At 49.7% G+C, this 26,225-nt stretch overlaps 1 protein-coding gene across 1 annotated transcript; it reads right to left on the bottom strand.

The window, feature by feature from the left end:
* Positions 1 to 1,584: 1,584 nt before the first annotated feature.
* On the bottom strand, positions 1,585 to 22,452 carry Mogat2 (monoacylglycerol O-acyltransferase 2). Its single transcript, XM_005073975.4, has 6 exons — positions 22,296 to 22,452; positions 15,282 to 15,460; positions 6,205 to 6,409; positions 5,688 to 5,862; positions 4,941 to 5,140; positions 1,585 to 2,573 (listed from the first exon to the last, which is right to left on the bottom strand). The coding sequence occupies exons 1-6, from the start codon at positions 22,384 to 22,386 to the stop codon at positions 2,419 to 2,421; spliced, it is 1,005 nt and encodes a 334-aa protein (XP_005074032.3). The 5' UTR covers positions 22,387 to 22,452; the 3' UTR covers positions 1,585 to 2,418.
* Between the last annotated feature and the right edge of the window lie 3,773 nt (positions 22,453 to 26,225).

Below are 26,225 nucleotides of genomic sequence, written 5' to 3'. Positions count from 1 at the left end.
GCACAATAGAAAGTAATGGAAGGATTCTGAGTGGGGGAGAGTGGGGTCAAAAGGAGGGGGAGGGGGAGGGGGAGGCAGGCCATAGACACCAGGTTTACCAGACCCCTTGGGATGCAATGGCTTTATTACGGGAGAGAGAGGTGAGAGAGAGTGAGAGAGAGAGAAGCGGGGGAGGGAGGGCTCCACCATAGGCTTTTACTTTTAGATTTTTGTAGACAGTTTGCAAAGATGGCCACCAGCACTCTCCAGCACCTTTTATGATGTGACAACCCCGCCCCTCTTCACACTCAGATAGTGTCTATTTCTGATTCCTGACCTTGTGATCATTTAGGTGCATGGCGTGTGGTTAGAATTCACACTGCATGCTGTGTAGTCCAGGACTTTGATTCCTCTGGAATCCAGTCGTCACAGGGTGCTAAGAAGGCACTCAGGATAAAGCTGGGCCCTGTGCCTGCTGTCACCACTATGTACAGCCATCCCAGCCTCACATGACCCACGTGTCCCACTGCAGCTGCACCAGAGCTGAAGCTACTCAGAACTGGGAGAAAAAAGACTCTCGCTGCTTTCAGTTATTTGGTGGCTACGGAGTCAGTGGCGGACAGCTGCTATGGACCCCTAATCGCCATCTTCTTTGCCATCTTGCCCTTTCTTCAAGGCCCTGCCCATGGCCACTTCCTCAAATCTTCCTTGGACCCGAAGACGGCACTCCCTTCTCTGACTCCTCTGCCTTTGGCTCTGGGTGCGATTATTTTATTTTGAGGCAGAATCTCTCTACATAGCTCTAGCTATCCTGGAACTCACTATGTAGACTAGGCCAGCCTCCGAACTCACTCAGAGAGATCCACCCGCCTCTGCATTCCCAGTGCTGAGATTAAAGGTGTGTGTCACCACACCCTGCTTTGTTCTTCTCCCACACCATCCTGTCTCAACCCCAGGTGCCTGCACGAGGTGTTAAGCACCCATGTCACTGAACTACTAATTTCTGTATACTGCGCAGCATTCTGTGGAGGGCACGGTGTGACTCTATGGCTTGGGGACTGCTCACAACACTAGAGCGGGATATTGCCATCCTGTGTCAGATGCTAAAACTGAGGTTTAGAGGTAGATGGTTTGCCTAGGGTCACTGGAGACAGGTGGGTCTAGGACTGAGATCCCAATGCATCCTTCTCCAGTGACTGTAGAAACTGCTCCTACATGGAAGGCTGTGCTCCCCATTACAAAGGAGGGGCAGTCAGGCATTCTTTCCAATCCAGCCATGTCCTGGGCTCTTCTGTAGGTCTAGTATCGCTAACCCAGGAATCCAGAATTCTCCTGGCCAGAGTATGGCCCACTGGGAGACACACAGCCACCCATGTGTCCCCTCTGGCTTTCAATGTGTTGGTATGTCCACAGGCATGTCCCTTCCTCCTCCTTTTCAAGGTGGAAAACGCAGGGTGACCAGTGAGAAAAGAGGAGACTGACATGGTCTTTTACAACCTAGTTCACCCAGCTTCAAGGTGAGGTTGGGGCCACGGGACAGGACTAAGGGCATAAGTCGAGGCTCCAGCCGGCCCCATTAGTTGGGAGAAAGAAAGAGAAGGGAGATGAAACAGAATAGTTTCATTTATTGAGGTAACATGTATGCAGCTGCCCTTTTGTGCCAAACAGTGGCTGGAGTTGGTTTTAAAGCATGAGTGAGAGGCTCCCTAATGGAGCCCTTGTGGTGTGAGCACTGAGGCTCCCAGGTCATCAAGGCTGGGGAAACTGAGACTTAGAAGGATGACAAGGAGGCCTAACCTCAGTCACAGTCAGGTAGTTAAGGAGGACTGAGCTCTTGCCTTCCTTAACCACCTTCTGGGCTCTTTTGGTATCGTTGCCTTCCTTAACCACCTTCTGGACTCCTTTGGTATCGATGTCATCGCTTAGAGGACACAGAATCTGGAAGAAACGGAGGGCGGGTACCAGGGCATACATGGCTAACTCTCCTCTCCAGCTCACAGGGGAAGAAGGGACATCCAGGGAGCAGGATGAGGGGCATGTTCAGGGGGGGCCTGGGGTGCTGGCTTCTTTTGCATTGTCACTCAAAGATAGGGAAGGAGAATTTTGTTCCCTTTTCCCCTTGCTGTCCTTTGGTCATGTCTGAGTGACGTTATTACAGTGGGTAGAGACCTTAGAGATTTCTTTTTTCCCCCCATCCTACAGATGGACAGCCAAGCCAAGGACAGGGAGACCTCAGAGCTTTGGCTGTAGGTGCAAATGCCAGGGCTAGGAGCTGCCTCCTCTTCCATCTTGCCTGGATTCGTAGGAGTTCAGGGTGGCTGTGGAAGGCCCCTCTCCTCACAGCACCTCCAGTGCACTGGGCACTGCTTCGTGGAAGTCCCCTCTCCGGGCAACACTCCTGCAGGCTCTCAGATGCAGCTGTCCTCTGGCTGGAGGCACTTAGCAGAACTCCAGATGCTGGTCAGCAGGGACATTGTACTTGAGTTTGTGTTCCTCAAAGAGCTTGCATAGCTCCTTGATGTAGAGCTGGTGAAGCTGGTTCACCTCCTCCTCTGAGGGCTGTGGTGTCATCTGCACCTCAATGGGCTTCCCCACTGCAAGGGACAGAGGAGGACAGTGGCCCGGAGTGAGCACCACTGCAGTCTCAGGAGTCCTGAGAGCAGGGCCACCCCTATGGTCATCCCACAAGGCCTGTGTCCCACTACCAAGCCCTCTTCCCCTGATTTCAGATTTCAGATACTCTGGACTCTCTCTATCGCCCACTCTTCCTGCTTCCCCTCACTCCATGTGTGTGTATAAGTGTGAGTTCGTGTTGCATGTACATGCATGTGGAGGTCAGAGGTTAATCTCCATTACTGTTCCTCAGAAGCCATCAACCATGTTTATGGACACACAAGTCTCTCATTGGCCTGGGACTAATTGACTGGGCTAGGCTGGCCATCCAGTGAGCCCCAGGGATCCTTCTATCTCTGTTTCCCCAGTGCTGGGATTAAAAGCATGTGCCACCACACCCATAGTTTTTCATAGGTACCGGGGTTTCAAACTCAGTTCCTCTTGCGTGCACGTTACCAGCTGAGCTACCTCCCCAGTCCTCAGGTACTGAATTCCAAGGTTTAGGTCAACTAACAGCCAGCTTTCAATATGCGAGGCAATATGCATTCTCTTTATATGCATTCTCTCCCTTAGTCCCAGGCAAACAAAACTTGTTATTATTCCTACTTGATAGGTGATACAATGAGATTCAGAGAAGTTAAGTAATCTATCCAACTAACCAGGTGGAAGCAGTTCTAGGTTTTAAACACTGGGGGTGCACCCCACCTCCAGGGTACGTGATCTGAGAGCTGAACGTGTCAGAATTGGAGGCGCCTGCACTTCTAGAATCAGGGTGGAGGTGTCACAGCCCAGGTAGGCCTTCTTCTACCATGTGTGCAGATGTGCAATGCTCCCTGGTCATAGGGAGAAATCAGAAAGACTCTCAAAAACTTCTAAATCTGTGTGGCTGGAAAGCAGTGCCCTCTCCTCTTGGAAATACCTCTGGAGGCAGCAGCAACAACATTCAAACACATGAGGACATTGTCATACAACCCAGTAAGACCATGATGCAAGGATTACCAAATCTGTGCTCAACTAACAAATGGGTGGGTGGATGGGTGGAGCTGAAGCAAATAGAGTTCTCTCTACAAATGTCAAATGAGAATCCAAGAAGAAAACAAAAGAGATGTGCAAATAGCTGAAACTCATGTTAAGTGTATATACCAAAGCTCATGTTAATTTCTTTCTTTCTTTCTGTCTTTCTTTCTTTCCTTCTTTCTTTCTCCTCTTCCTCCTCCTCCTTCTTTTTGGTTTGGTTTTTGGAGACAGGGTTTTTCTGCCTGTCCTGGAACTTGTTTTGTAGACCAGGCTGGCCTCAAACTCAGAAATCTGCCCACCTCTGCCTCCCAATTGCTGGGATTAAAGATGTGTGCCACCACAGCCCGGCCTCATGTTAATTTCTTGCAGGAAGAGTCCCAGAGTCTAATTCAGTGTCTATTGATGGCACACAAATTGTTAAAGAATTCTCTTTTGTACATGTATGCGTTTGTGTGCATGGGTGAGCACATGTGAAGCCTAGAGGTCAATGTTGAACATTTTCCTCAGTCATACTTCATCCTATTTCTTTTGAGACAAGGTTTCTCACTAGCCCTGGAGCTTGCCAACTGGTAGACTGCCAGTCACCAGCCCTACAGATCCTCCTATTTCAGGCCCCCCCCCCACTGGGATTGCAGTGCTCATTACCGGGCCTTGTGCCTAGCTTGTGTATGGGTACTCGAGGTCAAACTCACATCTTCTAGCTTGCTCAGCAAATACTTTATTGAATGAGCCAGCTCCCCATCCCTGCACAGCATTTTAACATCTCTGTTCTCTGCTTTCTTTTCACAAACCTCATTAGCTCATCCCAATCACAATTAAGCCCTCCTTCTCTGGCCTAATGAAGGTCAGACAGATTCCAGTTACAACCTCAGCTCTGTCCCTCAAAGGCAATGGAGCTTTTGGAAGTCATTTAATTTCTTTGGGCCTTACTTTATATGAATAAAATGGAGATAATAGTCCTTAACTCAAAGGTTGCTAGGACAAACCAAGTTTGAGTATGGCAAGTGACGAGTGTAGTGTCTGACACCCAGCAGCACGTCCCTGTCATCTCTTCTTGAGAATCAGAAGTACTCAGCCATCAGTACCTCTCACTGAGAATGAGTACTCAGCCATCAGTACCTCTCACTGAGAATGAGTGAGTACTCAGACATTAGTGCCTCTCACTGAGAATGAGTACTCAGACATTATTATCTGTGTATGGGTGTGTATCCCTGTCCACAATGAGAGCCCCATGAGGATGAGGATGTTATCTTTCCCATCCTCAAGTCCCCTGTATCTAGCCCAAGCCTTGTTCCTGCAGCCTGTCATGGCTGGTCTGGATCTCAGCTCACCTACGGTGGTGATGGCCTGGCGGAAGGGCATGAGGCCGAAGCTGTACTGGAAGACACCACGGCCATGGAAGAGAGGGAGGGAGATGCCCATGATCTTCTGCAGTCGGTTCTGGACACAGCGTAGCCAGGTGCCAGAGGTGTTCTCAACCTGGTTAAACAGGTTGTTCTCCCCAAAGGAGAAGATTGGCACGAGCGATGCCCTAGAGGGACACAGGGAAGGCATGGATGGAAAGGTCACCCAGCAGGGAGGGACTCAGCAGCCAGGAACTGAAGCACACCTGCCTTGACCCCTCTCTGACCTTCAGAGAGCCTTTTCAGGCCCAACTCTCTCAGGTGGCTACCATGATGGGTAGACCAGAATGCCCTAGAGTTTCCTCCTGGGTGTAAAATATTTTTACTGTTCACCTAAAAAAATCTTCTTGTGCCAACCGGCTAGACTTCCTCAAAAATGCCTCTTCCCATGGTGGATGAGCAGCTCTGTAGGCAGTAAGTTCCCAGCCCCATCCTTCCAGATTCCCAAAGATCTCAGAGTTCACACCAGCAGTAGGAAACATGTCCCTTCTCACAGAGTGCCATTGATTCCCCCAGCCTCCATTATAGAAACGTATTTAGAAACTTGGCTGTGAGACATCAACTTACAATTTTCATCATATGGCCTGAGAATCTCCTTGCCAAAATAGAAGCTACAGTCATCTTTGCTGTCCAAACCTCCAACGGACCCAGAGTGTTGTTCCCAGGGTTCCATACCCATGTATCAGGGCGAGCCTGACGAAGCCCTTGCGATTCTTCAGGAGCAGTCTGTAGGCTCCAGGTCTGGCGTCCAGTGCCTCCTGGGAGCCCCCTACGATGATGGCTAGCAAGTTCCCGCCACCTGTCTTGTTGAGGATGTGACCAGCACTCTCCTTTTCTGATGTGACCAGCCCTAAGAAGAGAGCAAGGTGGGTCAGATACCGAGTGAAGGGGCATGACTCTGAAGATGGGAGCGGTCCAAGAAAGAAACCATCGGCAATGTCCACAGAGTCAGGATTCCCCCCAACAACACCCTCACCAGCTAGGGGTCTCTGAGTCTTCTTCCTCCTCCCACCGCCTCATGGGCTTTCCCAGCACAGCGATGCAGAAAGTTCTTCTTTGGCTCTAGCCTCTACTGTTAATGAACAACTACTTGGAAGGAACACAGAACTGTTGACAGCCCTCTCCCGGATCCCCTGCCCACCCAGTAGCCTCATCTTCCTGAGATACCTGGGTCTCAGATAAGGTGACTCACCCCCGCACATGATGTAATCCCGGAAGAAGGGGGCCCGGAACCACAAAGTCAGCATCATCAGGTAAGGATGGATTCCTGGGAAGAGTGAGGAAAAGCCCGTGCTTTCAGTGCACAGGTTGAGAAAGGCTCCTGCAGCCAGGACTCCATGAGGGTGGAAGCCCGCGATGTAGTTCCGGGAAGGGTCCAGCTCAGCCGTCTTGACCAACTGCAGGAAACAGCAAGCTGGTGACAAAGAGCAGGGCCTGTATGCCAGCTCTGACTCTGCTACTGGCTTGTGCCACTCTGGGACTCAGAGTCTCAGGTTCATCAGAATCCTGAGCTCCCTGGATGCTTCCGCAGAGAGAGGCTGTGTACGACAGTGGGTGATACACAGGTGCTGGCGGTTTCCCAGGCTGGGGTGATGGCTTTGGGTAAATTGTTCGCCCACGCCTATGTGTGAAGCTGGAACATTTGACCCTGTCCCAGGAGCACCCTGTCCTTTCTGCGGAGAGGTTAAAGTGAGAAGGAATTCCTGGCTACTGGGTAGGATGCTGTGATGGTTTGAATGGCTACGGCTCCTATAGGCTCAGATATTTGAATACCTGGTTCCTAGTTGATAGAACAGTTTTGGGAAGGACTAGTAGGTGTAGCTTTGTTGGAGGAAGTGTGAGACTGGGAGTGGACTTTGAGATTTCAAAAGCCCACACCAGGCCAGGTGGTGGTGGTGCTTGCCTTTAACCCCAGCACTTGGGAGGCAGAGGCAGGCAGATCTACAGAGCAAGTTCTAGTACAGGCTCCAAAAGCTACACAGAGAAAGCTTGTCTCTAAAAACAAAGCAAGCCCACACCAGGACCAGTCCCCAACTTGAGGAAAAGCGCTCAGCTATTGCTCTAGTGCCGTGTCTGCCTGCCTGCCACTATACCTCCTGCCACGATGACCATGGACTAACCATCTGAAACTGTGAGCAAGCCCCTAGTTAAATGTTTCCTTTTATAAGTTGCCTTGCCATGGTGTCTCTTCATAGCAATAGAAAAGTAGGGAAGACACAAGTGAAGGAAATGAGGGCCACGTGGGGCATCACCAGGCTGGGATCACTCCATCTCAACCTCACTCAAAAGATAAGTTGGCCCAACCACTCTAGGAGTGAGTGGTCACAAGATAGACCAGAAATAGATTCTGATCTTGTTGACAGAGCCTGTGGATCTGAGACTGGCTCTAGTCCCGTGGAACGCCTGGGTCATGTGAATGTCTTTGCAAGGACAGACCCTAATGCCAACTGCATTAAGTCTCTTTGCTATGCAGGGGCAGAAACTTACCCTCACTGGTCAAGCCTCAAGCATCAAGGGCCCAGAGTTACCACCAGCAAGGGAGTGAGAGGTCATTAAACAGTTCTAGGTGAGATGGGGTGAGGACATAGGCATGGAGGGGGCTGAGGCATTGCTCACTGTGTAAAAGCATTTGCTGTGGAAGCGCAAGACTTGAGTCTGGATTCCTGGAACCCATGTCAACTCAGACACACAGCATGAATGGCAACTAAGTGAGATGGGGGTAGAGACAGGAGAATTCCCAGAAGCTGGAGGCTAGCTAACCTGACATGTCAGAGAAGAAGCAGCAGAGGCCCTGCCACAAATAAGACGGAAGGCATGGACTGACTCCTAAGGCTGTTCTCTGCTCTCCAACACACACACACACACACACACACACACACACACACTCACACTCACTCACTCACTCACTCACACACACTCTCACACTCATTCACACATACACACTCACTCACAACACTCACTCTCATACACACACTCACACTCACTCACACTCACTCTCACTCACACACACTCTCACACTCACTCACACACACTCTGACACACACTCACACATACACACTCACTCACAACACTCACACACACTCACACTCTCATACACACACACACACTCACACATGCATGCGCATGCACTGCTCTGCCTGTCCAAAGGTTATTGCTGGAGGCCACGTTACAGAAGGGACCAGTCCCTTCCCTTTTTGCTTCTCTACTCTCTACTTCTCAGTGCCCTGTGCTCTGGGAGCCACAGCTATGGAAGTTAAGAGCAGCCCATATCTGCCTGGAGTCCTTGGGCAGGAAGTTTCCTGGTAGGGCTGGTGGCAGGGCCTTTACACCTTCTGGGAGAGAGGAAGCCCTTTCCACCAGCTAAGCTTTGCCAGATGAACTGTCATCCTGTCAGAAACCTGAAACTCACAGCAGCTGTGTCCCTGAGGACTCTTCTTGCTGCCTCTGGGGCCACAGAGGCCTCAGCAGCCTGGAAGTAGAAATGGGACCCTGAGCCTGTCTGCCCACCCAGGCTGCAAAGCTTCCAGTTCTCCTGTCTTCCATCCTGACTTGACCTCTGAAAACCCCTTACCACAGAGTCCATCAAAACCCTCCAGAGAACCACAGGCCCCTGCAAGAAGGACTATAGGAGCCACAGACAGAGGGTCTGTTGCCTTCCCAGACAAGGCCCAGCCCCTTCCCCTAGTACAGAGAGGGTGTAGGAGATGACAGAGACCCCAGTAGGGTCAGAGCTCTAGCTCACACAAGTGCCAATGTGCTCACTCCTTGTTCCATACGGGGAAGCACGTGATATTTAGAGTCTGCACCTCTGGGAAAACAACTGGAAATTTATGGAAAACAAAACAAAAAACAAAAAGAACAGGTCTCTCATTCTAGTAACTCCCCTGCCGAGGGATTTAGCCTACAGGATTGTTTGCAGTCTGGTCAAATGTAATCTGAGGAATGTCATTCATGGAAGCATCGGTTTTTGCTGATATCAGAACCTTGTCTGGACAAACCATGAGGCCGACAAGGGCTGACTACAGTCACGGAGGAGTATGAAGCAAGCCAGGATAGCTTGTTAAGTGTACAGCAAGGAGCTGGACACAGTGTGCAGGACATGGCAGCTGAGTGGAGGGGGACACTGTTGCTTACGGCTGCACCAGACACTGGTGGTCAGGGTTGTTGTGTGTGTGTGTGTGTGTGTGTGAGAGAGAGAGAGAGAGAGAGAGAGAGAGAGAGAGAGAGAGAGAGAGAGAGAGAGAGAGAGAGAGAGAGAGAACAGCCTCAGGTATCATCTACTTCCTAGTATTCACAAATTAAGCTAGACTACCTGGCAATTGAACCCTGGGGATCGCCTGTTTTCACCACCCCAGTGACAGGATTAAACAACCTGGTGTTTTCACATTAGTACTGCGCACTAAATTCAAGTCCACAGGCTTCTGAGGCCAGTGCTTTACTGCCTGAGCCATTCCCCAGCCCTAAAATAGTCTTTCACCCCTGCTATTTGGTTCTCTTGAATTTTGAACAAGGACACATTACTGCTCTAAATAAATAAATGAGCAAATGAGTAACTGTACCCTTGATAGCAAAGCATTTGCGTGTAGAGAAATGCCCTGGCAAGGGTGGGAACCGAGAGAACTGGCATCTATCTGCATGTGTATTTACATGCACACATGCAAGTATGTGCTCTGGAGGGTGACTGTCCCACCGAGGCCCGGGCTGAGCTTTGCCGGAGGTGGTTTCTACTGCTATCTTCTGTGCTAACTGCTCTCTGTGAGGGTTAGAGGCTGTGTGTACATACTGTGTCTCCACACACGATGGGAGAGAGGAGATGCTTTGGGAAGAGCTGAACAAGGGAGAGAAGGAAGGAAGGCAGCGGGAGGGGCGGATGCAGCTCCCTCAGAAGGGAACCCAATCCTGCCCTCACCTGGATTCCACTGTAGGAGAAAGAGCCCAAGCCAGGAGTCCAGAAGCTCATGTCAGGGTTGCACCCAACTCCTGGCTCCTTGGTGCCTCTGTTGCTCTTTGCCAACAGGACAGTGGAGGCGCTTCCCTGACAGGCTTGTTTCAGGTCCCCGGGAAGTAAAGGAAGAAGAGGGGAGTTGGTGAGGTACACCAGTCTCTCTGCAGCTCCCTCAGCTCTGTTAGAGGAGGGGAGGGTGGCCAAGCAAGGCGGTGGACGTCTGGAGAAATCCTGGCTGGGCCTTGCACTCTCCAGTGGGATTGAGGGAGAGGGAAGCCAGGTTGCTAGACTCTGAGACTATTCATTTTTTACTGCTGTCACCTGTATACTATGAGTTCCAGGCTTTGAAAACGTGCAGTCGAGTGCACTTTGACACAGCTGTGCAATCTCACCACTGACTCTAGAGCACACTCACAGCTCTAGAAGGGAACCCACATCCATTATGACACATTTCTTTCTGGTTACCGCTAATCTGTTCTTCTTTGCTCCCTCCCGGTTTGTGTATTCTGGATAGCATATAAATGAAGCCATATACATATTCTAGCATGTTTCCAAGGTCTGTTTCATGCTGTGTCGCAGCTGATGAACACTTGAGTAGTTTCTACTCTTTGGCTTTTATGAACAATGTGGCCCTCAAAATGTACGAACGTAAAATGTTACTTCTAATTACAAGGTCCTTCTCCGTGCCTGCACAGAAGACCCTAACATCATACAGTGCACCCTTACACTGGCTCAGTCTTGTCTCTCCACGTGTGCCCTGTGCCTTCTCAACCCTTCTGTGGGTCACATGCTCCAGAGTTCACTGTCCTCTTGGCTCTTTTAGGACACACAAAGCACCAGTACTGCTAGCTTGTAACACTTACCAGGGCCCTGGGGGCTGGCTGCAGTGTGATAGCTCCATTGCACAAGTGAGCAAATGGAGTGCAGAGGGGATGGGAGAGTTGCCCAAAACCACAGAGGTGACTTCGATTTGAGTCCTGCCATCTATTGCAGAGAGCACAGGAGGGATCCAGAAATCCTTTGCTTTAGGGCACAGGGCATTCAGGACTAGTTTTGGAACTTTCTAGTGAACCTTGCAAAATCCAGAACTCTAGGATTCCCTCCCCCAGACTTCTGTATCAGCAGCCTCTTCAACTGCCCCAAGGGCAAGTGGATCGATATTTTCATACAAGGAAAGGGATTCATGGCCTACTTATGCACCTAGATTACTTGGCAGGAAGACAGCATCAGTATATCTGGTGCTGGCCTTGGGTGTGAGTATCTATTCCTGTGTGTGTGTGTGTGTGTGTGTGTGCAAATGTGTATACATGTGTGTGTGACTGGTTGGGTAGGCACATGTATGTATGCAGGGCCTGGTGCAACTCCCCTGTATCCTCCCTCACAGCCAGATGGATGGATGAAGGAAAGGCTGGATGTTCTGTCTGTCCCTGCTTATAGTTCCCCGTGTGGCCCTGGGTCCAGGTTTGGCCTCCCCAGATTCTCGGTTAAATTCTCTGCCCCACCTTCCTCTCACACCAAAGTCACTGCCATCTATGGATATATCCCTCATATTCCCTCTCCATCCTAAACACCTTGAAATCAAGATACATCCTGCAATCGTAATTGAAGGTGTGTGTGTGTGTGTGTGTGTGTTTATGGCCCACACAATACTGTAAGTCTCCCCAATCACACTGTTGTAGAGTTGAATACATGCAGCCTGTATGAGGCCCTGGGAGCTGGGAAAAGTGTCTGAGTGGACGAACATTCCCAGCACTGACTTTGTGGTAGGCACAGTACCAACAACAACCTACTTTGTCCTCCATTGTCACCCCTGAGAACAATTTTGTTGTCAGTGTCCCCAGGGCACAGAAGGAGGAACCTGAGACCCTTGATCTTTCTCAGGCTCAAGCCACTAATGAAGGAGCAGAGCCTAGCCTGAGCTCGGGCACCCAGGTTCCAAATGCAAACTCTGTGTAAAAGGTGGTGGGGATTAATGAAGTGGGGCTATATTTCAGTTAGGTCCTTGCACTGGTGACATGGCTTATGTTTGGAGAACTGAGATGGCAAAAGTGACAAGAAAACCAGGTAAGAGCCCAGACTGCAGGGGCTTGCAGGCTGTGCGGAGATGGGTTTTATCCCACGGGTGTTCTGTGAAAGCACAGATAATGGAGTGGGACTGTGGAACACGTGGAATACAGAAAAAGAGAGGTTCTTAGGGTAGAGGGAAGGAAGGACAAGCCAAAGGGGGAAGTTTAGGACCCAGAACACAGGTTCTGGAGCAGTGGTCCTCACTAAGGGGAGAGAGCTTGCCATCTCCCGCCCCTGTCTGTCTATGGTCATTTTTGACTGTCACAGCAGAAGACAGTGGTAATGGTACATAGTAGGTAGTTGCCAGGAGTGAGAATAGTCAGAACAAAGGATTTATCTGGTCCTGATTGTCAACAGGGATTGAGAAATCCTCCTGGAAGCTAGTTGTTGGGAGGGGCAGGGACGGGGAGGGGTGAGAGGTGGTCTGCACTGTCCTAAGCTGACTGTGACAGTGATCAGTGTGATCCCAGGTCATGGCCCTGGTCACAGAACTTGGTCCCTGCCGAGGTCTTGACCTGTGTAGAGTGTGTTTATTCTGGGTGATGCAATCTCCACGGAGACACCCAACTCCTGGGCCCATCTTATCACATGTGGTAGGAACAGTTCCCTCTACGGAAACTCCTGACTCCTCACCATTAGCTCTTGGGGAAGCAGTAAAGATGACTTTGGAAAGCTCCGTGGTACTGTCATAAATAATGTCCTAGTTTTGTTTGGTATTTCCACTCCTGGAAGCTAGCTTGTAAAAATCGTAGTAACAAATAATCAAAACTTGAAAGTCAACAGAAGACGATGGAATTTGATGAGGAGTGCAGAGACTTGTGGATGGCGGTGGGGTGGCAGTGTCAGCAGAGCTGGGAGAGAAAAGTGCCCAGAAGAGAGGGGAGGTATCCTGCCAGGCCAGTGGAAAATGAAGTCTGCAGGCTGCGGTCCTCTCCTGCTTGCATCTATTCCAAGCCTGGCACATCCAAAGAGACCAGCATCTCTCCCTCTGCTGGCCACTCACTGGTATCGCCTGCCCCTGGTCACCACTTCTGCATGGAGCCTGGGTAGGTCACAGGTGGAGAGCTCCCCCAACCCACCCACCCACCCCCGCCCCGCCCCTCCCCTTCTGTCAGCCCTGCTGCTGGGAATCCAAGTGGGAAGAAGCTGATGTCCTCCAGAGCCCTGGGCTATCCGGACCCCGAAAATGTCCACTAGCCATCCTAGCTTTGGGAAGTGACCTCTAGGGAGCTCCACTGACCTGAGCTGCCTCTCTAGCCACAGCTCAGGCTAGCTTCTGCTTTATTAACACTGACCCAGCTCAGGATGTCTCTGGACAAATTCCTGGCCTCTGCCTGTGCCACCCACTTTGCATGAAGCCTTTCTTCTGCTGAGCTCAGGACTTAGCTCTTGAAAGCAAAGGGAAACCAGAGCCAGAATCTGCAAAACTCAGTGGAAGCCAGAACTAACCAGGCTTCCTTGGGGTCTGTACTTGACGCCACTCACACCTCCCCAGGTAGACGTCACACCCTCCCAGAGAACTCTGACCTGCCCGGTACAGGGCTGGAGGGAGGTGAGGCAGAGGAGGGAGCTTAGTCACAGAGCTCAGAGGTCCTGGGGTGGGGACTGGAAACTCTGCTCAAGACATGCTCATGGATGTTCTTGGGTCCCACTAACGTGCTGTGCAGTGCAGTGCTGTGCTGTGCTGTCCTGTCCTGTCCTGTCCTGTGCTGTCCTGTGCTGTCCTGTCCTGTGCTGTGCTGTGTGGTGCTGTGTGGTGCTGTGCTATGCTGTGAGATACTGGGAGAGGTCCCTGTAGAACAAACAAGTCAGAGGGGTGGAGATGACTGTCACTCATCTGAATCCTCCAAGCTAGTCCATGCTCCCTCTCCTTTGACACTAAGATTCTCAATGTCCTTAAGTGACAGTCTCTACCAGCCCCTTCCTGCTCCCTGATAGCCCCTTTCTTTGAAGATCCTGATCACTAGAGAGCTAGGAGCTCCTACATGCCATTGTCACCCAACCTTTGTTAGCCTTCATGTGGCCCCAGGACTCTCAAAAGGGCACAGGGTGGGACCCTTGACTGGGGTCCCCATGATGCAAGCAGTTGCTTAACCTCTATGACCCTGTCCCCCCCATCTTCCTTTGAGAGCTGGGGACTCGAGTCGTGGACTAAAGAAAGAGGTGGGACTCTACACGGGGAGGCAGAGGTGAAGGTCAGAGTGTCCAGGATCCAAGCAGTGTCCTACTGACTCAGTGACATGGTATGAGAGCAGCTAAGATGATCGAGGACTTTGTCTGCACAGTCTGTTGGGATCCACACTGTCCAGGAAGGTATACAGCAACATTTCTGTTTTTTGAAATGGTCTCTATGAAGATAGCAATGGGTGTCCTGGAATTCACTATATAGACCAAGATGCCTCAAACTCACAGAGTTCTTCCTTCCTCTGCCTTCCAAGTGCTAGAATTAAAGGTGTGTGCCACCACGTCCAGCTATCTCTATCTTAAATATGACCAAAACAGAAGCACAGAGAGACTGGGCAGCCCACCTCAGGGTTACACTGCTGCTACATGGCAGAGCTGGATTAGGACCTATTCTGTCAAGTTCCATGAGCCATGCTTCAAGTGCCCCAGCCTGGCCTCTGCATCCCTACCACCTTTTTATCCCATCAGTAAGCAATACTCCCTGGGCCTTTCAGGGCTCAGCCTGTCTGTATCCGCATCCCACTGAAGGAGCCCCAGAGTCTGCTCACTCAGGACCACGTGTTCACAACGACCTGAAAATGCCAAGATTCAAAGATACTCAAGGTAGGGGATATCACACTGTTTGCTGGTCCCTAGGGATGCTGAGCCAGCCCGAGCTAAGCCTTGCCTAAGAACATACAGCCTGCCAGTGGTAAGGCAGGATGGACTCTAGGGGCCCTATACCCGTGCAGAAGCAGTGAGTTTATAGGAGAGTTCACAGTATGACTTGTGACCCAGGTCTTACCCTTGGGTCCCCCTATCTGCCAAATGTAATGTGGAGTCTCCTAAGACCTGCTGCTTGTCATCTTCACCTAGAACCTTGACTGCTGATGGCTTTGTCCCTATAAGACACACATATCCCCTTCAAGCCACATTTATTCCTCAGTGTCCACATTGGTCTGAGCCCCACAACCAGAGAGACACTATGCTCTTCCACAGGCCTCTCAGGCTCCTAACACTATGCTCTGTAGCCCTCCTGTCCCCACATAGATGAGTGGCCCACAGGCCCTTCGACCCCAAAGCCTGGTACTCACAGAGACAGGGAAGTAGTCCTTCATGTACTTCCAGATCACCAAGCGTCTGAAGAACTGGATGGGCCGGCCTCCTCTTCTCGGTTTGTCCCAGTCCAGGTACCACCAGGTGGCATATAGGACGGAGAAGAGCCAGAACCTGGTGAACAGGAGGCCTATGAAGACGGCGATGCAGATCTGGGCTGGGAGAGAAACACGAGAGTGAGAGCCGCAAGGAATTTAGCTCCTCCATGACTGTGCCCCCATGCCAGCAGCACTGGCCTGTCCCGCCACACCACTCGGAGGAGACCAGTTTCCATGCCTCACGCATCAGGATGTACCACACTGGCACGGGGCCCCCACCCCCAGGAAGGCCATATGCATTCGCCAGGCGCTCAGTAAGTGGAGCCATGGGTTGAATTAGCTGCTGCCTTCTACCTTTGAGACTCCTAGAGAAAAAGGAAAGAAATTTCTTTCCAGCCCCCTCTCTGTCCACCCTCAGTCAAAGCTAAGCCCAGACTCCTTCCTAAGGCCCTGCCATGGTGTCCGATTACTGCAAGGCACAGCCCGACCGCTCAGCCTGTTCTCAGCTCTGTGAGCTGGCACTATCTCCTGTTCTTGCCCCCATGCTGGGATTAAAGGCGTGCGCCACCAACGCCCGGCCCCACTTTATTCTTAATTGAACTCAGAGCCCACCAGTACTGGCTAGTTTAGCTACCCTGCTGCAGCATCTCCATCTCTGCCCTCTATGTGCTAGAATTACTGGCAGACTGTCATGCCAACCCAACGTTTACATAGGGTCTGGGGATCCGAACTCTGGTTTTCACACTTGCACTGAGTCCTCTCCCCAGCCCTGTCCTAAAGGTTTTTGGTTCTAATAACATGCACTGAACACAAAGTGCATCTCCTTACTATTGTGACTATACAGCTCAGTACCAATTAAGTGCATTCCTTATGCAGCCATTAGTGTCAACTGTCACCAGAACTCTTTATCATCCCAAACAGAAACATGGCTCCCCCCACCTCCTCCCACCCACCCATGCTCACTCTAATCTAACTACTCCAGGAACACCATAGTGTGGGGTCATAGGTATTTACCCCCTTCCCATTAATGTCCCATTGTGTGTATTTGCTTCTCCATTAGTAGACACTTAAATTAAGTCCATATATGTCCTTTGTTTTCAAATGCCATGGAATTATTTACAAATACCAAAACAAGGAGGATTCATACACAGACTCAGACAAGTGGTGTCTGTGGAAAACCTGGAAGAAGAGACAGCTACAGTCAACACTTTGAGGGCCAGCCTGACCCTCCCCCCAGGTATCTGCCCTCCTTCCTAGCCAGAGGCTCATCCTGCCCTAATCTGTATAAGCTTTGCCTTCACATCAGCCTGAACCCCTATAAGATTCGGAGAGCAATGGTGAATGGCTTTCTTACTTTCTGTTTGTCTTAACTACCTTCAGAAACAGTTGTGAGTGCCAGCATGAGTAGGAACACAGGCCGGCACAAATGGAGATGTCCTTGGCGGGGACTGAAAGGTCCTATGAGTAGGAGACAGGGAGGTTGGCTTGAAGTGTGTCTATCTGTGCCTTTTGCACTGGAGAAAAGCAGCGACTGCCATAGTATGTGCATGGGGTCGGGGCTCTTGGAAGCTGAAGCAGGACTGCAAATTCAGGCCAACTCTCTGCTACATCGGGAAAACCTTATTTTAAAAAAAATTGTGTGTGTGTGTGTCTGTGTGTGTGTACATGCACATGCTTTTGGGTGTGCGTGTTGAGTCCAGAGGTCAAGTGTCTTCTTCTATCACTGTCCACCTTTTTTCCCCTCCAGAACTGAGGACCTAACCCAAGACCTTATACTTGCTAGACAACTGCCCTAAGTCTGTAACCCCACCACCTTATTTTCTGAGATGAGTTTTTCATTGACCCTGTGTTAGAATTCAGGCATCTGTACTGGCCTGTCCTTGGGGTTCTGACAGGATACATCCTCAGCTGCAGCCACCAAGAGCACCGCCTGTGCTTACTCACTATGTTCCCTTTTAAAAGGGCCCTGCCCACCTCCTATCCTTCTCTCTCTCTCTCTCTCTCTCTCTCTCTCTCTCTCTCTCTCTTTCTTTCTTTCTTTCTTTCTTTTGGCTTTTGGAGACAGGGTTTCTCTGTATTGTTTTGGAGGCTGCCGGTCCCTTCTCTCTTTCTTTCTCTCCCTCTCTCTGTCCTCTCTTTTCTTCTCTGTCCCTTCTTCTTTCCCCTCTCTCCCCCTGTTTCCTTTCTCCTCTCTCCTGCTGCTCCCATCTCCAGAAGCCAGTCTCCCCTCTTCCCCTTTTTATGATCTCTTTCCCTAATTAAAAAAAAAAACAACTCTGCTTAAACCCCATTGCCTGGTGTCTTTCTCTTGAACACAGCTTTTCTTAAATTATAACACCTTGCAGCTCCCTGATTCAATGAGGATGACTGGTGGAAATGCTCCCGATCTTCCTGTCTCCTGGAGCTCACCCCTACATCTTTCTGTCGCCTGGAGCTCTCCCCTATATCCTCCTGTCTCCTGGAGCTCACCCTACATCCTCCTGTCTCCTGGAGCTCACCCTACATCCTCCTGTCTCCTGGCATTCATCCTACATTTTCCTGTCTCCTGGAGCTCACTCCTACATCTTTCTGTCTCCTGGAGCTCATCCCTACATCCTCCTGTCTCCTGGAGCTAATTGATTCAGCAAGGATGATTGGCAGGAATGTCCCTGATCCTCAAGTCTAAGTCTTCCCAGAGCTGGGCTGCAAGTGTATGTTGCCACCTCCAGCTTGGTATGTGGTACCTGGGAAACAACTCAGGTCCTCATACTTGCACAAGCAAGGTTACCAACTAGGCCATCTCTCCAGCCCATCCCCGATTTTTTAATGTAAAATAAATAAATGAAACTTCAGCTACAGTTCTTTCCATTTGGGCCAAACCAAAAGTCTCTGCAGTGGCTCCCGCTTAAATAAGGTGCTCTCTCAAGAAGAAAAACTATTAACAGTGGCTACTTGAAGGGGAGGATTAGGGAAGTTATTTACTTACATGTTTGAATGTTGTTTGAATAAGTTACTTTTGCAGACAGAAAAAAAAAGAAACAGTTTAGGAGAAAACAGAGAGCACTTTCCCATCAATGGAAAGATACTGCTTTGGGGTCCTGATTCCCAGACTTTCCCTCTGCCTGCTAACAGTAAGCCCAGGCTGGGCATACTTGGGGATTTAGAGAGGTAACCCTTCCTTCTTTTACCCAGTCTACAAGTCTGTGGTTTCTTTTGTTGTTAGTGATTTGGTTTGGTATTTTGGGGGAAAAAGAGTCTTACTATGCTGCTCTGGCTGTTCTGGAACTCACTATGTAGACCACACTGGCTTCAAACTCACAGAGATCCCAAGTGCTAGGATCAGAGGTGTGTGCCATTATGCCCAACTAAGATTGAGGTTGCTTTCTTGTTTGTTTGTTTGTTTTTGTGTTATTATTATTGTATTTGTAAAAGGCATAAATTGGAAGCAGTTTAAATGCCCACCACCAGATGAATGGATAAAGAAAATGTGACAAGTTTACACAATAAAATATTAATAGTTGTTTTAAAAAACAAAATCATAAAATTTGCAGGTAAAATGGATAGACCTAGAAAAAAATCACAATGAGTGAGATAAACCAGACTCAAAAAGACAAATACATACATGCTTATATGTGAATGTTAGCTTGTAAGCTTTCAGTGGACATGCTACAATTCATATAACCACAGAAGTTAAGTATAAAGTAAGGGACTAGGGAGGAGGGGAGGATCTCCCAAAGATGGGGAAATAGAATATATAGTTATGGTGAGACAGGGAAGAGACTGGAATGGGAAGATTAAATGGAGAAGGGGAAAGAAGAGGGGGGACCCTGAGGTTTCTTAAAGCTCTACTTTTTAGAGACTCAGAGAGGGTATGCACACTGTCTAAGTAAGCTCACACAGCAAGCTAGCAGGGTAAAACCTGAGAGTCAGTGCTTGGTCCATGCCATTCATTCATTCATTCATTCATTCAACAAATATAAAACAAAACCAGCTAAGAAGAGCATAGACCGACACTGAGGGATCATGCTCTCCCATGAGAGCTGTGAGAGAGGAAAAAAAACAGAAGCAAAGGAGCAGCCCATCTGGAAAGCATTTGGCTCTGGGCCTGAGCCTTTGGTGCTTGGTCCTGATTGACTTTCCCAGCTACTTCCATGCCATTTTGCAAAATGCACTCCATATGTCCACTTGAACTGACTGTTCAAATCACCTAGTCTTTTCTTTCTTCTCCACACCTTCCCTGCTTCCCTAGGAAGCAGAGTATGGGCAGGCTTAGACGCACACTGTATTTTCTCTCAGTGTGTATGTGGTTTGTATGCGTGTATGTGTGGGTGTCTTCCCCTATCACACTCTGATCTCCATCTTTTTTTATCTATGGCTCTCTGATGTTGAGGTTCTCTCTCTTGAATCCAGGGCTCATGGATTTGACTAGCTATCCAGCTTGCTTTAGGGAGTCTCTGCTTACTTTGTGTTGATATTATAGGCAGGGTACCAACCCCACCTGGTGTTTGTGCAGTCAACTTTACCGACGAAACTGTTCTCCCCAGCCCAGCCCTCATTATTCTTTAAAACCTCCCTTAGGTAGCGCCGTCTGTGGACCCCATCCCCTCCCACTTCCTCCCTCGCCTCTCCGTATGACACATGTGTGTATGTTCACCCGTGGGCAGGTGTGTGCATGCACCTGTCTGCATGTGTGTGGAGGCCAGAGGACAACCTTGAGTGTCGACCTACGGAGGGCTGCCCACCTCCTTTGGAGATGGTGTCTCGCACTAACCTGAAGCTCACCCATTAGGCAAGGTTAACTGGCCATCGGGTGCCAGGGACCTTCCTGACTCTGCCTCCTCAGTGTTGGAATGACAAGTATTTGTCACAATGCCTGACATTTTTACAGAGATCCTGGGACTCAAACTCAGCTCCTGATGCTTTCAAGGCTCTGAGGCCATTCCTTCATCATCATCATTATCAAAGTAAAAAATGAGGCAAGATAGTAAATATTTTAGACATTTTAGAACCTGTGATGTAAGATGCAAATTAGAAGACATTCTGGAAGCACATGAGTAGCAGCTCAAAATTTAATCAGCTTTTTTTTTTTGAGGGGGGTAGTGGTTCAAGACAGGATTTTTCTGTATAGCCCTGGCTGTCCTGGAACCCACTCTGTAGACCAGGCAGACCAGGCCGTCCTTGAACTCACAGAGATCCACCTGCCTGTGCCTCCCAAGTGCTGGGATTAAAGGCATGTGCACCACCACTGCCTGGTAGCAGTTCAAAACTTAATCTCTTAGAAATGGCAAAAACTCTTGGATCTTAGACTGAGAGAGAGAGAGAGAGAGAGAGAGAGAGAGAGAGAGAGAGAGAGAGAGAGAGAGAAGAGGAGAGGAGAGGAGAGGGAGGGAGGGAGGGAGGGAAGGAGAGAGAGGGAAGGGAGGGAGGGAGGGAGGGAGGGAGAGAGAGAGAGAGAGAGAACCAAATACTCAGGCTGGTCTGGGCCCTTGGGCCCTGATTTGGTGACAACTGATACAGACTTGGACTGCTTTGCCTTTGATCTTCTCATCCGCCACACAGCAGAAAATCATCTGTAGGTACAGGGACCTTTAACACAAAGTTGGACCTTGTCACTTCCCTGCTGGGTCTATGATTCGCCTTTGCCCTCAGGATAAGGGTAAAGTAAAACCGCCCACTCTTGGCATGAAAGGGTCAAGAGCCCTTTCCTTGCTTTTCTCTAGCTTCTCCTGGCACCTGTGCTATACTCCCTGGTCTTGCTAGGTCTGTGTGACAGCAGGGCCAGGCAGATGCCACAGGCTGCATGGATGGGGTAAGCTTGTCCAGTCAGATGTACTCCTGCCCTCCAGGTTACAGGTGGCACACTGAGTTTGGTGTCCCTCAGCCCCTGTGAGCTTGTGGGGATGGCCTAAGAGACTCTGGGTCTCCCGTGCCCTTTGAGCCAAGCCAGCTCTGGGCTTAGGCCTCCTGCTCTCTGTTTTCTAGGCCCATCAGCTATTTTCTATAGCCACACTTCCTCCGATGCTCTTTGCCCGTCCCTCAGCCCTTCTTCCACTGGAAAGAGCAGGCGGTAGGCTCCTGATTTACAGCCTGGGTCTCTCAAGTATGCCATTTCTCTGCTTGGCTGTTTTAAATGTTTACCAACCCTGGGATAGAAGTACAGACCAATTAAGATGGGTGTTAGAGGCGGGGCCCTTGAAGGCCCACTTTGCAAGATTATACCCTCTAGCTGAGGAATGGTGAGGTGGTCCTAAGGGACCACGTACACACATGTGTGTATACATGTGCATATGAGTGTGTGACCAAGTACCCTGCATATGACTGTTTTGACAGCCAGCCAGCAGGATCTGGACCCAGGCTGAATCCCAGTCCTGGAGTGACAGTCTTCCCCCAGTCTGGAGAGTCCCATGTGCTCCCTGCCACTCTCCCTTCCTGGTCCACAGCAGAGCTGGGGTACAGCCAGGCATCAATGGGGCCTGGTAGATCAGGGGGCAGATCCACACCAAGGGGGCCAGCCCAGGGTCTGCCTTGGGTTCCCACCTTCCTGCATTTCATCTACAAAGACCCCATAGGGCGACACTGTCATCCCCATGGGGATGCAGCTGGGGAAGCAGAGGCTGGTCCCGTCTTTCCTGGCCTCAGTTCCACCTCCACTTTTCTGAAAGGTAAAATGAAGAGCGGCCTGTCCGAGTAGCAGGAAACCCGGGAGCGCTTTCCCGAGCATTGGATGCTTCCCTACCCTTTGCCAGCTTGCAGCAAGAGCCTGAGGGAAACTGCCCACCCCCGGTCCCGGAAACTAAAGCTTTCCCAAGACACAGAAGACCCTGCTTACCCATACAAGGTTCCGGCAGACCTCAGGAACCTCTCTGCACAGGAGCTCTGAGCCCAGCAAAGCCCCTTCCTGAATCTCTCCATCAGGCATCCCGTGCTACCGCTGGCTGCCCGGCCCTTCCCATGTGCCGGTGGCTACCCTCTTACCCAAGGCCAGGAAGGAGAAGACCCACTGCAGGACTGCGAGGGTCTGCAATCTGCGCCTCCATGGCACCAGCAGAGGTGCGAACTCCACCATGCTGAGCTGCCTCCGGAGGCTCCACACACCTCTGTGCTCCAGGCACAAGGAGCTAGCCCAGCCCAGCCCAGCCCAGTCCTGCCCAGCCTTCGCCAGGGCCTCCTTGCTCCGCCCACGCCAGATCCTTTTACCAAGAGGAAACATTGGAATCCTGCTGCTGGGACCAGACTAAAGGAAGGAGGTAAAGGGACTTGTTCAATCCCTATTAATCATCATAGGCAATGCCTTATCTACCAAACCACTTTTCAGGCCTCAGGAATCCTGCTCTAGACACAGTGAAACCCCAAGAGGAATGCAGTGACGGCCCCTCACCACCTGCTGCTTTCCTTTCTTTATCCCAAATCCCTGCTCCCCCCTCCACAAACAAGCTGCAACAGTTCCCATCAGGAAGTCCTCGGGCCACATCTCCTCCATCTGCCATCCCTCTGCTTATCTAACCCGTAGAATTTGCAAAGGCTGTGCTCTGGGTCTTTCCATCTCCCTCCCGGTGTAGGTCATCTCCACATTTCACACATCAACATTCCACAAAACTGCGCCCACAAGTTCTTATCGTGGCCCGGCAGCAGTCTCAGTCACCTTGGGTCATCTGTTTCCTGGAAGCCACTCTCTGGTTTTGCCTCCCAGCTCCCAAGCTACTATTTCTTGAACTCCTTTGTTCTGCCTCCTCCTTCCTCCTCCTGCTCCTCCTCCTGCTCCTCCTCCACCTCCTCCTCTCCAGTTTGAAACATGATCTCACATGTAGCCCTGGCTGGCCTGGAACTGTATCTAGACCAGGCTGGCCTCTAGTCTCTGCTTCCCCAGTGCTGGGATTACAGACCCTATTCCTCTTGCCCCTTGAAGATTAGGTTGGGACTAGTGACTTGTTTTCTGTCTCCATAGAAAGAACCTACAGACCTGGAGTTCCCAGCTCTGAATTCTCCCCCAACCTCTAAACTTGGAGACCCAGGTGGTCACTTAACACCTTCACCGGAATGCCTGGTAGGGACCATACATCACATGCCTGGGCAGGAAGTTGACTTCCATGTCCTGCCCAGGCGAGCCCTTCCTCAATCTTTCACATCGTGGCAAAGAGTAATTTTGCTTCCCCAGTTGCTGAGGCTATAGCCAGAGTCACACGTGATTCCTTGTTATTTTTTTTCCAACCACGTCTATCCATTCCAACATCTGCTCGTTCTTCTAAATGTTTTCCCGTGGGGTGAAGAGATGTATCCCCCATTAAGAATGCTTATTGATCTTGCAGAGGACACCAGTTCTATTCCCAGTACCCATGTAGCCAAGTTTACAACTACCTGCAACTTCAGCTCCAGGGGATCTGACACCTCTGGCCTATGCTGGCACTAGCGTTGGTGTGCATGTACACACACACACACACACCTAAGAAAAGAATCTCTGTCTCAGTAAAGGTAGAAATTGATTCAGAATGTATCACATGTGCCGTTCTATGTTCTGTCTCTTAACAAAATATCTGAGATGGGGCCGTGAGTAGCAGTACTTGTGGCGCTTGCCTTTAATGCTTCTACTCAGGGTTGTGAGTTCGAGACCAGCCTGGGGCTGTTCCAAGTTCCAAGCCAGCTGGGGCTACATAGAAAGACTGTCTCAAACAAACAAACAAAAAGAACAACAAAACAAAAAATAAAAGCTGTGACAAAAGGTTTATAAAGAAAAGGCTTTTTTCTCCAATAATCTATCTCCCACTAAGCTCACGCCCCTCCAAGAGAACCACCCCATTACACAAGGAGCTTGGGGAGTAAGTAGTACATTATTCAATCACAACTCCATCAGTCAGAAAAAAAAAGTGTGTACAAAGTGGTATATTTTCATAAATACAATTAGTCCTGCTACTGTCACTCTGTCAGGGCCCAGTAAAACAAAGAGCAGAAAGAGCGTGGCCAGTGTCCCTCCCGTCCTTGCCCACCACAGCTCCTTCCCTTCCCATAGGTTACTGTCATCCTCATCTCTGCTTCTTTTTTTCTAGATTTCTTATTTTTTATGTGTGCCCCAGGCTAGCCTCAAACTTACTATCTAGCCAATAGTAAGTTTTTAATCCTCTTGTTTCCCTCCTGGAGGCTGGGATGCAGGATACATTTGGTGTATGCATACATCAGATGGAACCCAGGGCTTCATGCGCTGAAGGCAAGCACTCTACCAACTGAGGCACACCCCAGGACCATCACTCTTTTTTTGCTTGTTAGGTTGGTTGGTTTTTTGAGACATGATTTCTTTGTGTATAGATCTGGCTGTCCTGGAACTCCCTCTGTAGACCAGGCTGGCCTCTAACTCAGAGATCCACCTGTCTCTGCCTCCTGAGTGCTGGGATTAAAGGTGTGTGCCACCACAGCCTAATCATGCCTATTTTTTAATTGAAAAAAAATCCCATATAATATATTCTGATCACAATTTTCCCTTTCCCCAACTCCTCCCAGATCATCCTCCCCTCCCTACCCACCCAACTATACATCTTTTCTTTCTTTCTCTTTAAAAAACAAACAACACAGGAAAAAAAATCTAAAACCAAAGTAAACAAGCAAAAGACCAATAAAAAAGTTTCCAAACAAAATAATATGAGACAAAAGTCTACAAAAATACCACTGAGCTCATTTTGTGTTGGTCATCAATTCCTGGGCATGGGGACTGGCCTGAAGTGTGCTAAATATGCCCAGTGAGACTCCTCCACTGGGAAAGGCTAATATTTCCTTTGTAATTGGGGACCAATTGCAGATAGGATCTTGGTTAGGAGTATGGCCTGTGTCCATGTCCAATCTCACTGCTCGAACCCCAACATCACTGCTTTTAAATTTAATTTTTGACCTTTTTGTTATTGTTTTGTTTTTGAGTGGTTGTTTATTATTGTTGTTGTTTGGGTTTTGTGTGTGTGTGTGTGTGTGTGTGTGTGTGTGTATGTTTGTGTGTGTGTGTGTGTGTGTTGTCCAAAACAAGATTTATCTGTGTAACAGCCCTGGCTGTCCTGGAGCTTGCTTTGTAGATCAGGCTGGCCTGGAACTCACAGAAACACTCCTACTTCTGCCTCTTGCATGCTGGGACTAAAGTTATGTGCCATCACCAATGGCTAACTTGTCCTTTTTTTTTAAGGCAATATCTCATGAGCCCAGAGATCTTAAACGCATAGCTAATCTGCTCTCCCTGCTTCTCCATCTCAAGCACTAGGACCATAGCTTGCATCACCCCTCCCAGCCTTATCTCGGTTTTGAACTTTACAAGAAAGGAATTATACAGTATGCAGTCTTTGGAGCCTGGATTACCTGGCTCAAAACTGTATATCTGAGTCATCCACATTGTATGTTGGTAGGGTAGTTTGTGCTGCATAGTGTTTCATGGTGTGACTATTCTGGTTTATCTATTTCTGCTGATAGATTTCTGTCTACCGTGGGTTGTGTTAGTATGAACATTCTTGCATATATTTTTAAAAATTTCATCACATTGTTTATTTTGTGTGTGGTGGTGGTGGTGGTACATGCATGCTACAGCACATGTTTGGAGGTCAGAGGACAACTCTACAGAGTCAATCTTCTTCCACCTTTACATGGGTTCTGGGGTTAAATTCAGGTCCAGGCTCAGCAACAAGCCCCTCTATCTGCTGAGCCGTCTTGCCGGCCCCTTGCACATCCTGTATTGCACTGTCTTGTTCACTTCTGTGTGGCGTATGCCTGGGAGTGGAGTTGGTGGATGGTGGTACCAAGCGGTGGATCGTGGTACCATGCGGTGACACAGCATGATATGCATTTTCAAGTTGCTACCAGCCTGGTCTTTCTCAATGCTGTGACTCGTTTTGTTTTTATGTTGCTAGGATTGAACCCAGGACCTTGCCTATGCCTGGCAAG

This window comes from Mesocricetus auratus, unplaced genomic scaffold (assembly GCF_017639785.1).
Source record: "Mesocricetus auratus isolate SY011 unplaced genomic scaffold, BCM_Maur_2.0 Super-Scaffold_4256, whole genome shotgun sequence".
Lineage (NCBI taxonomy): Eukaryota > Metazoa > Chordata > Mammalia > Rodentia > Cricetidae > Mesocricetus > Mesocricetus auratus.
This window is presented reverse-complemented; position numbering and strand designations above follow the sequence as displayed.

What these genes read in the sequence shown, in the direction of transcription:
- Mogat2 (XM_005073975.4), bottom strand. Translation starts at nt 22,386, where the DNA reads ATGGTGGAGTTCGCACCTCTGCTGGTGCCATGGAGGCGCAGATTGCAG. An exon ending in GGATTACATCATGTGCGGGG is followed by an intron (nt 5,863 to 6,204) that starts GTGAGTCACCTT and finishes CTCTCTTCTTAG; the next exon opens with GGCTGGTCACATCAGAAAAG. An exon ending in AGGCTCGCCCTGATACATGG is followed by an intron (nt 5,141 to 5,687) that starts GTATGGAACCCT and finishes GTGTCCCTCTAG; the next exon opens with GGCATCGCTCGTGCCAATCT.